Source organism: Symphodus melops, assembly GCF_947650265.1.
Source record: "Symphodus melops genome assembly, chromosome: 15".
In the NCBI taxonomy this organism is placed as follows: Eukaryota; Metazoa; Chordata; class Actinopteri; order Labriformes; family Labridae; genus Symphodus; species Symphodus melops.
In genome coordinates, this window is record NC_136705.1 from 20,424,337 (window position 1) to 20,435,854 (window position 11,518).

Here is an 11,518-nt window from a genome sequence, read left to right on the forward strand (position 1 = left end):
TGCTGCAGCTGGTTGACATTAACCCTTCCACTCCTGTGCCTACCCATCACAGATGTCCCATTGCACTCAAAACACACTTACAACCTGTAGTTTTGTTGTTGTGATTAAGCTGCTGTTCTATCAGGGATACAAAGAAAGCAAGTTAAATTAACAACACAGAGCTGTTCACTTTATTTTAGCTTTACTTTTGCTCCTATGGCCGCTTAGCTCAAGAGGGGACGGATATCTGTAACTGTTAAAAAAAAGTGAGGGAAATCATTTAGGTTACTTAAATGTCTAACTCCTATCCCTGCTGCGGGGTAGGTGTTAGACAGGGTGAATTAAAGCATGCCAAAACAGACTTTTTCAAAACTTTCAATGCTCAAGATTTTTCATTCAACATCTTAAATAAAGGAAAATTAGTTTTATCAGAAAACATAACTTATACATCTAAGAGACAAAATCAGCAGAGAGAAGGGTGCTGATGGTTGATGCACGCACCCCCCTGTGCAGAGGCTGTGGTCCTCCAGGCGGGCGGGCTTCAAATCAAACTTCAAAAGAAGCTAAAGGCTGGTATGTTTCTGAGACTGAACCCTGAAATTGTCATACTTTGGTCTCTTTTTGTATGATAATTGTGCCTTAAGCTGTCTGTTTAGAACCAGGCAATTATTAATGCATGACACAATTAATAAAATCAGTCAAATTGATAGGAAAACAATAAACTCTTTGAGGCTGGTATTAAATAGAAATAAGGTTAAGATATTTACCTGCTTTTCGTTTAAGCTGCTCCTGTCTTTCTATGGTCTTTACACAGTATAAAACAAGGAAGATATGAAGCTTCTCCCTTTCTGTATTAACTTATTTCCTTTTTGTGTTTTCTCTGCTTTTACGTTATCTAGTCAGCAATTATGTGTTTTCCTTCCTTCAGAATCTTGGCCTGTGTTAATTCAACTTTCGTCTTTTTTTTGTTGTTCTTTTCCAAGATGAACTCATCACATTCATTCTGGAGGCATGCATGAGAAAAACAGAGAAACATGTGGATGACTAATGCTTGTTCCATGTCAGCAACAAGTGTGCAAAGCATGAACATAAATTTATCAGAGAATTACACAGCTGTTCACACATAATAATGGTTCTTTTCTTGTTTTTCACACTGTATTTAAGCAACAATAATTTGTCTTGAGAACTGAGGACTAACTGGAACAGATGCAATGAATCATCTTCCACTGCTTGGCTTCGTTTTCATTGGCTAAACATCAGCCCACCTCCAGAGCCCCCAACGGACTGTTCCGGTAAGAGCTAGCCTCTTTCCAGATCACACACACTTTTTTTCTTTACAACAGGACGATGACACACATGCAACAAACACTTTCTATCACAGACCACATGCACAAACATTGTCTGTGTGTGTGTGAGCACAGTCATTCTCTCATCTTTACAAGACACAGATAGGAGGATCTCTGTCTTTCATGTGGTCAAGATGCACAGCATATAAATGATCCCTGCTGATTGGCCGAGGCTTTTATCTCCCAACAGGAAGTTCCTGAGGGCTCAAGTCATTAGTCCCTCTAAATCTGGGTTTCATTTGCAGAAAGCCACCAAAAGCACAATGAGTGCACGCAGCCAAGCTCTTCCTGTCCGTTTGTTTTAACTCATAGTAACAAAGCATCCAATAAACATTTTCCTGCTGCAGTAGACTGTACTACCAATACATGATCAAAACTAAAGAAACATGTCACCACCTTTTACTTTCTGGTCTTTTATTCTTGCATGTTTTGTTCTTTGGTTTGACATAATGAACACTTAATGGTTTGTATTTGTTCAGCATACATTTTGTAGCACCAATCAAACAACCTTCTAAATGTAAACAGCACTTTGACAGAGGGCACTTATAAAACATTTTTGCAACAATGTTTAGCCAGAATAACACAGTTAAGTGTTTTAGACCATCACACGTTGGTAGCTTTTTCGTATAGTTATAAAAACATGTAAATACATAAAAATATATACTTTAAAAAGGTGATGGAAAAAAAGAACCCCTTGTAAAATAAAAAAAATCCGGATCCTGTAAAATGTTTTAATATAGATAGTTACCAACACAAATGTATAAAAGGATTTCTGGGAGCAGTGTACTGTAAACGTTACACTTTTTTATACTTCAGCACATTATAACAAGTCCAAGTAGGTATACTGTAAAGCTTTTTGGTTCAGGGACATTTATGCTAAGCTATTAAAAAACCCTTAAGGGACTGAGACATGGCTGATGAAATTCACCTGGATTTTTGTTGGTGCTAATATATTAGGGTCGGTGCATTTAGCTTGGCTGATACCACATATTTCATTTAAGGCTTTATTGAAGGCAGATAGTGATGCCAGACTTGGATTAAAAACAAACATCTTAAAAAGTTTAATACTGTCAACATTAAGTAGCCTGAAGTACCCTATAGTTTTGGTGCATTATAAAAAGTCCACACAGGACGATCATAATGCTTATTACAAAGGATATTACATTCATTTTCTGGGAAGCATGACTTAAACTAATACTCTGCAAACACAAGGCACTCGTACCTTTAAAGTTGGTTCAATTAGTCATAAAATTTCTATAATCAAACTACCACTCTGGGAAAATGAAAGGTTCTGCTTTGGCTTGTCAGCATCTCTTTGAATAGTCTGACTGTAAGGCCACATGGCCAATGGTTTTGTGTCACCCATCAAAGTTAAATGCTGGAGACAATAGAGAAAAACCTGTTGAGTTAAATTACAGTGAAGTTAACTATTCATCATCTTGGTGTGGATACCCCCCCCCCCCCCCCCCCCCCACCCCCCCTCAAACCCTTCCTGTAGCCATCAGTCCCATCAGATGACCGTCTGTTCTCCCCGACACTTCCTGCACGCGTCATAAATAACAGACAGCAGATACGCCAGGCAGCAGAGGCAGGCGAACACGGCGGCCGTCAGGTAGACCTTGTACAGACACAGGTGTTTGTACTGCTCCAGGTTGCAGTATGAGTAGCGATCCGTCTTGTAGATCATGACCCCAATGGCCGGCACGTAAAGCGCGGCGGCAGCCACGTCGTGCGCCAAGTTGGTGCACAACCAGCGCTCCCCTCCCAGCATCGGCACCAAGTCCTGCTTATCCAGGAGGGTGAGGAAAAAGAGAGCGAGGGTGAGAAGCCAGAAGAGGACCGCGACGAACAGGACGAAGTGGATGGATCCTTCGTATTTGTTGGCGGCGATGGTGACCCAAAGTCCGGCTCCGAAGACAATCTGCAGGATTCGGATGATTCCCAGAAAACTCTTGAGGAACTTTAGGATATTATTCCTCACCTGCTGCGTCTGTGGAGGTTGGGGTGGCATCTCTCTCCTCCTCCGGTAACTATCCGTCACCTTTTTCCCCCGAACAGGGCGGGTGCTTTGTGCCAGCTGCAAACAGCTGGGTAGAAGTGCAGGCAAAGCGTGGAAATAACGGGAAAGGAAGTTCGGGAAAAGTGGTGTTAGGATGAAGCCAAAAGTGGAAAAGGTTAGTTTAAAAAAAAGGAACTCTCTGTTCTTTCTACAGCCCCGGGGTTTTGAAATGCAAAAGCTTCTTGTATGTTTCGTCTTTTCCGTTTCCTCTGGTGAATGTAGCGTTTGTGTTGGGGGGCTGGGTCATGGAGAGGGGGCGGCCCGTCATCCAAAGCCTCCTCCTCCTCCTCCTCCCATATCCTTCTGGATTCAGAAGAAGATGACCATTCATCCTCTGCATCTCAGGTCTCTTTGGCTATTTGCCATCTCCTCGGTCCTCGCTCCGTTATATTAAGTATCATCCCAAAGGTCTTATTATGTGAAAGGAGGACAGAGGCGCCAGGAGAGAGGAGAGAGATCTAACTTTATTTTCCCTGACAGACACGCCCCCTTCTCGTTTATCACTCATTGATTGGACGATGCAACAGCTCAGACTTCATTGAAACTTATCAACATGAGTGGAGTTTAGATTTAAACTTAGACTTTCTTTATTGTCATTCAAACTTGAACTTTACAGTGCGATAAGAACGAAATTTGGTTGCATTAGCTCGTTGTTGCAGGATAAAAAAGCAGCATTACAAACTAGGCCTAAGGTGCAGATATAAATATAAGACATTGTATATTATCTAAATGATAATTAGTAGGCCTGTACCGTAGAAAAATACGTGGCCATGGGCTAAATGGACGGTCAGACATTAAACTGTCTTTAAAGTTATGGATTAATCCAGGGTCTCTTTCCAGTTTGCTTTTGCTTTTATCACAGGGACACCATCTGATTTGACAAATAAAGTCTGAAATAAATTCCCCGTTTTGAACGATTTCACCCATTTTGAATCGACTAGTGTTAAACTTTAACTACTCATACTTTCTTGTAAGTTGAAGTTCTGTTCATATTTACGTCGAAGAGCCCATACTGCGTCATCCTGTGTGCGTGTGTCTCAGTGCAGGATGCTCATGTGACCTCCCTCTCTTATTATTGACAGACGCCTCTCGTGCCAGCCAGCCTCATTGACGTCAATGGCTTTCAGCGCACACGCCCTACGTGGCTAAGGGGCGGAGCCAAGAAGCCCACCACCTCCGTGTCCATCTCTTAAACAAGCGATTGGTCGATATAAGCTCTTTCCCAGCCCTGAGAGGAGGAGAAAGAGGAACTCTCTGTTCTCATTGGTTCATTTACGACACTGATTTTTGATTGACAGGCGGCTCAAGGACAGAAATGAGCTGCAGGTAAGGCTGGATAAACAAGACTTTTCCCTAAGTATATTGAGACATTGTGGAAGCTCTCATTGCAAGAAGGAGCGACGCGGAGACAGATGCAGTAGAAGCAACAGAGTCCTGATCATCTCCGTAAATCTTCTGGTAAGCACATTTCATTCCTCTCATGACTCTCACGGGATTCCTGGTGACTGCCTTCTCAGCCACCAAATGAATAACAGCATAGACTAGGCAGCACTGATAGAAGCCCAGTCTTTTTTTGTTTTTTTATCCCTTATTAAACATCTTGAATAATTCAAAGATAATGTATGGTTCTTTATTCTTTCTGATGAGAGGTTTTATATATTAAGAGGGAGCTCTGGTTGTGCAGCATTGAGCGGTTATGCAAACAGCAAAATGTCACCAGACTGACAACAAACCAGTGAGAGAGCGATAAATGGAAATCCGAGTCAATGTTAACCTACTTCTAATGCAACAAAATAGGTCTGTGGTTGTATAAGTGTTAGTCTATGTAGGGCTGAGTCAAACATTGATTATTTTAATGTGGAAAAAAAACAAAAACAACTTTAGTCCTGTCTTTAATTTACCAGATCAGGAGTTGTGCACAGAGCCATGTAAATTATTAATTAAATTATAATTATAAAATGCATTCAAGGTTTCATCTCAGTGTATTATTCACTAAATTGAACCATAACCCTAGCCCTTGTTGTTGTTTTCCCAGATAATAAACAGCCATATTCATTCAAAGACTCTACTGGTAGAGTAGCTGTTCATTATTTAAAGATTTGTCGTATAACCCTTTACATAGCTATTTTTTTTTTTTTACAACTCCTGCTAGCTTTTAGCTCTGACTTAATGGATGTAAAACCCTATGAAAACATGCCTTTACCATTCTGGGTGAAAACTCAGTGTTTGACTCATGGTTTGAACTTCAGGTCTTCCTTTGTGAGACCATCTGCTATCAAAAGCTCCAAATAAATCCAAGTAAGCAGAAATCCAGATTGTTATAATGTCGACTGAAAGAAGGTTGTTTGAGTTGAATGGCTGCTGACACACATGCAGGTGATATTAGTCACTCCTCAGTTCCTCCCAACCTGTTACTGTCCTGCTTAAAAACATATGGGAGTATCTGCCATCTGCACCTTAATGAGCTTTAAGGCACGGACTCGTCACTCACTTCCTAAAGAAGGATTAAAGAATCAGAGCAGAGGAGCAGAAGCTGACTGTTGGTGTCTTGTTTAAAGTGTTATGACGTTGCTGCTTGTTTACTCAATATGTTGTCTTCTGATTGTTGGCCATTATGCAGCAGTTAGTCCTGACGAAGCTATCTGATTGGATAAGAGATATTCTATGACTGCTTCTACAGTACAAAAGCTCTGAGAGCTTTATCTAGGGCTGCACAAGCGTTGACAGCAGATGAACACCATCCTCAATATCATCATCATCCTCATCCTCCTCATCCTCATCATCATCAGTTCTGTCAGTATCATAAAGTGCATAGTTGTTCATGAAAGGGTGTCTTTAACTTTTTCTTAAAGGCTGTCAGGGTCTCTGCCGATCAAAAAGTACACAATGACAGAATCTCATCCCTGCTGACATTCAGGGTAGCATCACTCCCTCTCTTGTTATATTGTTCTTGTTGATTGGTCAAGAGGCATTGTGTGTTGATATACGGCACTGGGACTTTTAATTTTCCACGTCACTGTGACTCCTGCTTCTGAATACAGATAATTCACATTACAGCAAAGGTCTGTATCTGCGCGGACCATCAAAGCAGCTTTCAACAAACTGAATTTACTGTTTGTTTGTTTTTTTAAACGGACAAAGTAAGTGTTCTCCTCAAACTTGTAGGCATACTTGGTTCTTCTGTGTAAATCTACTGCTTGATTTGACCTGATGAAATGCTGCTTGGTATAACTGTCAAAGAAAAGTAAAGCCAAACATTAACTTGAGTTGTGCTGAGATTATCTTTGGCCCTTCATCTGCTGCCTCATGCCTTTGACTTAATCACAGCCGGCCATCAGCACTCCCCTGTATGATATTGATTAAATAACGCTTTGACAAACAACACAGGCAACCAAAATGTCTGGTGACTTGATAAATGGAACTATACAGATACATGATGTACATAATGTAGAGTATGTAGCTTATTAGAAATGATGTACACGGTCACAAATGTTTCTGAAGGAATGACAGCCGTGCTGATATTCAGTACAACATCAGTTCTTCTTGTTAGATATTTTTCTTAAGTAATTTGTTTCTACTATGAGCAAAATGAGACATGTCTTCCTTTATTCTCCGCAGTGTATGCCACCTCTTCCAGTGTTTCTCCGGATGGATACCGGACCTGCCTCACCTCCTCCTGCCTCCCTGGTAGCGGGCCCCTCCTCGCTGTGGCGGCTTGCTGATAGGAGGAGCAGGAAGGCCGGCTCAGGGAACATTTTCAGCAATGTGAATCTGTGGCAGCTCCAGAGACTGTTCAGGGCGGCGGGTGACCAGGATGCCGAGCAGAGGGCCCAGGTGGTGTGGGGCCACGGAGATGAGGCAGAACTGGCTCAGGCCCTGATAGGACTGAGGGCTCGGAGTCACAGGAGAGGACTGAGGAGTAACGGGAGGGAAGTACTGGGATCACACTGGCTACGAGCCTTCCATCACCTCAAGTAGGAAAATCTGCCAACATGATTTGATTACATTTACAACAATAAACAATGCCTTATATCATGGTATCCATGTTTTGAACAAAAATATTCATGTTCAGGATCGGGGAGAGCTCGCCAAGCAGCCTGGGGAAGGATACCACAGAGAAGAACGATTCTGAGGTGGGCAGCAGTCCAGAGCCTCACCGACATACCTCTTTAGGGACTACAGGGAGAGATACTGAGACTCAGGGCCCTGCAGGGACGTCTGAGAGACCAGTTAAAACTGGATCAGGACTAAGGAGAGGTGGAGAGAACAACCCAGAGAGATACCTCCACAGAATACTCCACTGACCTCTGACATGTCTTTGTAAAATGAAACTAGCTAAGTCTGAGTCTACACAACCTGTGTGACTCTCCTGAAAGATGCCCTGATGTGTTCAGATCAAGCAACACCTTTTACAGTTATAAGTGAATCTGTATTTTGGGTCTAAAGAACACAACTGACCTGGCATCCTGAGACCTCTAATCAAATGCTGGGAGACACCTCTCCATCTACTTTATACCAAAGGTTGCACAAACCTCTGAGTGGCTCCTAGTAGATCACAGCTTTACAATACCTTGCATAAGCATTAACCTGCTCGGATTTTTCCACATTTACCTTTGTTACCATCTCAAATTTAAATAGACGTATTGGTTGTTTTGATGAACAAACAAGAGCAGTCAAATGGGGCTTTCACGCGTGCAGAAAACTCCTGAAAAAGTACTTTTCTTAATATTCAAAAAGTGAATATTCAAAGTGATATTTCCAGGAGGTGCTTTATGTGTGAGCGCAAACAGCCACATATTTTATTCTGACTTTACGCAGTTTTTCCTGCCAGCCCCCCTTGATTTTTTTTCTGCAGCAAGTCTGAGTGAGCTGATGTGAGAATGCTTTTTTTTTTTTTTTTTCTTTTTTTTTACGTTACATCTTACCTCAGGAGACCCCCTCCATGATTTTACCCCCTCCGCCTAGCTTGCTTGCTCATGGTAGATTATGCTGCGCTCGTATGAGGACTCACCCTGTAGAAATTGTTACTGAAGGGGCTTGAAGCAAGAAAGTTTGGGTAAAGTTGTGGTGAATTATTTAGTGCGTTTTCAGGAGTTTTGTGCATTTAATGAAACGGCTAAAGATGTTTTTTGTTGGTTCATACCATGAAACACCATTACGTTTGAATTACGTGATAACACATGGAAGCCTTACAGGGGAATAAATGCTAACGCAAGGCACTCAACATTGTGGTTGCCTCTCAATAACTGCCTTATGTGTTTTCCCTAAACACATCCCACCACTCACACTCGTCTTGTATACTTGTTGTTGTTGTTAATACTGGACAGTGATGCAGGTTTCAGCTGTTATAGCCACGGAAAGCCCTATATGATGTGCATGAGATGATGTCATGTATGTTTGTTAGCCTTAAGTAGTTCAAATAAAGTGTTGTTTGGCTTCATCCACGATGTATGTATTAAAAATAGTGTCTGTGTTAGGTGATGTACTGTCAGAGGCTTTGACCCAAATGTAATGACTCACATGTTTCAGCATTGATGACAGCAGCCAAAGACGGTCACTGGTTTGTTGTTATTGAATGCGAGTCACATGGTCAGGTCTGCCTGAGAAAAACTGCAGGAAAGTAAACGCTTAGAATTTAAATGTTCTCATTTGAATATGTGAGGCAGCAGTGTGAAAGCCCACTGCCTATGAAAAACGGTGTTACCCATGTTATCTGAATGCTGGAAACTTCATGAGCTTTTTTTCACCACACTGTTTGATATGTAATTTTTAGATCTCTTGTAATAAATAGTGTCTTTGTATTTGTTTGTATTTTATTTGATGACCATTTAAAATCAGTAAAACTTCTCTGAAGAGAATAAAATGAAAAAGAACATGTCCAGGGTAAGTAATATACACATTAAGTTAGCTTTAGTTTCACTCTTGCCCTGCATTGTGTCTTTACAGTTTATGCACATTCCCTCCCAGAATCTACCATCTATCACTTCGCAGCTGTATTCAACCAGTTGGATGTTAACGGCCTTGCAAAGAGCCAAATAATTAGCATTTGTTGGATGAAGTTAAAGCTATCACATATTTTGTTTCCCTATGCATGCTGCTCTGGTGAGTTTAATCACAGAGTCTTTGATGAAAAGCTGTTGTAGCCTCAAAACAGAGACACAGCCTGCTGCTTCGTTCACAAATGGTGCACTCCAGTGGTCAAGTCTGGGACTAACACCAACATATGAGTCGATTTGCAGCCACTAGATGGCAGAACAGGTTTAATTTAGTAAGAGAGGGCCACAACAATGAGCTAGGACATTCATACTTGTCATGCATAGCACAGACTTGGCCACAGAAAACTTTTAAAATTCAGGGTGTTTGTGTATAGGCTTAAAGGTCAGACTCATTTAAAGACAAATACTTTCTATTGTTGGTCGTTGTTTGTCATGTTTAACTTGTAATTTCAGCCAGGTATACCAAATATACTGAGAATCCAAATCAGATTTGATGAGTGATGAGTTTTCCTCTGTAATGCAAATGTCCAAATTCTCAGGAGGTTTTATGCAATCACAGAAAATCAATCTGTTTGTTTTTTTTGTCGTTGAAACTTCTTTTTTTCAACACAGCTCTCAAGTAGCAAATGGTCTTGACATGCAACATAAACATTATTCTATCATCTTTCAGGTTTTCTCACAGCTCAGTGAGAAACTTGGAATCATCACTGAGCATATAAAAACACAGGATGGGCTTCATCTTAAAATAACACAAAACCTTGGATATTTTGACTGGGATTACTCTCAATCCACCAGATGTCGTCTTCCCCGTCATTTTCATCCAGCAATTGCTGTGGTACTCCAACAGAATTACAGTTCACCTGGAGGATGAAGTCCTCTCTGCGTGTCCCCGAGATGCCTGGTGCAACATTTCACTCAGAGTGAGGGTATCTTTTATGAGGTGTTGAAAACACCCGTCGTCTCCTTCATTGCAGAGAAAGCAGCAGTTTAAGGTAATTCTCAATGTGCTGATTTCACACCTGTTGTGTACAATAAGCTTAGCGCACAGAAGAAAATAATTTTAGTGCCTATGGGTTATCGTTTCATACTCTCCATAAAGCTCATGACAGCAGATGAGATGTGGAGTGATGATCCAGCAATAATATTGCACAGCAACTGTGCGTGCCTGAGCTCATTTTTTATGTTCAGTAGTGGAGAGTATATCTTCTTGATCATGTCTATATTTTGTTATTTTATTATTGGGCTTAAATTGGAAATATTTCTGTGACCTCTACATTTATTTGGCAGGTAAAATATTTCATCATAAACCAAACATTTACAAAGCTTGAAAGGTTTTTCTTTGTAGATGAAAATGAGGCTGTGTCTACTTAGAATGAAGTGATATTAACATATTATCTACTTTTCTTATGTCTATGAATTGTAAGGAGTTCCTTCTTAGAGTGATTATGACTCCTTACTTGGTTTCCTAGGGTTAGGGTTATGATACATAAAAAGTATACATTGGAAGCTTTTTCTTCTTTCCTTACTAACGAATCATTTCAACACTCCTCGACTGAACTAAAGAGCTGTGCATGAAGTAAAGAAGATAGCCTGGCTCCACCTTGACCAGCTAAAAAAAAATAAAACAGTACCTGGTTTTGCATCACAGACAACCATTAACGGTTTGGATTTATATAAAGCTCAGTCAGACAGTTAATGTTTGAAATGTTTATTGCAGCAGCTGGACAGGAGATTGAGTTTGCCAACTATCCTCTGACTTCAACACACACGCTGAAGTATTTTTGTATACCTGTACTTTTATTAAAATTCAGGATCTGAATAGGTCTTATACTGACATCAATGGTTCATTTGCCTGAGTTATCATGGATAAAAAGGGAGAGCAAAACTATTATTGGAGAAGGGAACAATTGAAAAATGACTCTTTAGCACACCTATCAAGTATCTTGGATTATTGAAAACCCGACCCATACAGTAAGACTTTCTTCTTGAGCCAGCTGATCCTTGGCACAATTCACAATTCAGGCAGTGAAGGACTCGAGCACAAATCAATAAAACAAAAATGTAGCAATTTTTGGTAAATAAGATGACTTACAATTAGGTCAGACAAACAGTCACTCTTCACATTCACTCCTGCATGC

At 40.8% G+C, this 11,518-nt stretch overlaps 2 protein-coding genes across 2 annotated transcripts; one reads left to right on the top strand and one right to left on the bottom strand.

Annotated features, from left to right (window-relative positions):
- Window positions 1-1,729: 1,729 nt before the first annotated feature.
- Window positions 1,730-3,699, bottom strand: marveld1 (MARVEL domain containing 1). Its single transcript, XM_079363255.1, has one exon. The coding sequence runs from the start codon at window positions 3,334-3,336 to the stop codon at window positions 2,836-2,838; it is 501 nt and encodes a 166-aa protein (XP_079219381.1). The 5' UTR covers window positions 3,337-3,699; the 3' UTR covers window positions 1,730-2,835.
- Window positions 3,700-4,467: 768 nt separating this feature from the next.
- On the top strand, window positions 4,468-9,185 carry avpi1 (arginine vasopressin induced 1). Its single transcript, XM_079363254.1, has 3 exons — window positions 4,468-4,842; window positions 7,003-7,358; window positions 7,457-9,185. Exons 2-3 carry the CDS (start codon window positions 7,006-7,008, stop codon window positions 7,686-7,688), a joined length of 585 nt encoding a protein of 194 aa, XP_079219380.1. The 5' UTR covers window positions 4,468-4,842; window positions 7,003-7,005; the 3' UTR covers window positions 7,689-9,185.
- The last annotated feature ends 2,333 nt before the right edge of the window (window positions 9,186-11,518 follow it).

Bases quoted from the DNA above. Each gene is read 5' to 3' on its own strand.
- avpi1 (XM_079363254.1), top strand. From the start codon at position 7,006: ATGCCACCTCTTCCAGTGTTTCTCCGGATGGATACCGGACCTGCCTCA. The intron at 7,359-7,456 runs GTAGGAAAATCT...ATTCATGTTCAG, and splicing joins CGAGCCTTCCATCACCTCAA to GATCGGGGAGAGCTCGCCAA.
- marveld1 (XM_079363255.1), bottom strand. From the start codon at position 3,336: ATGCCACCCCAACCTCCACAGACGCAGCAGGTGAGGAATAATATCCTA.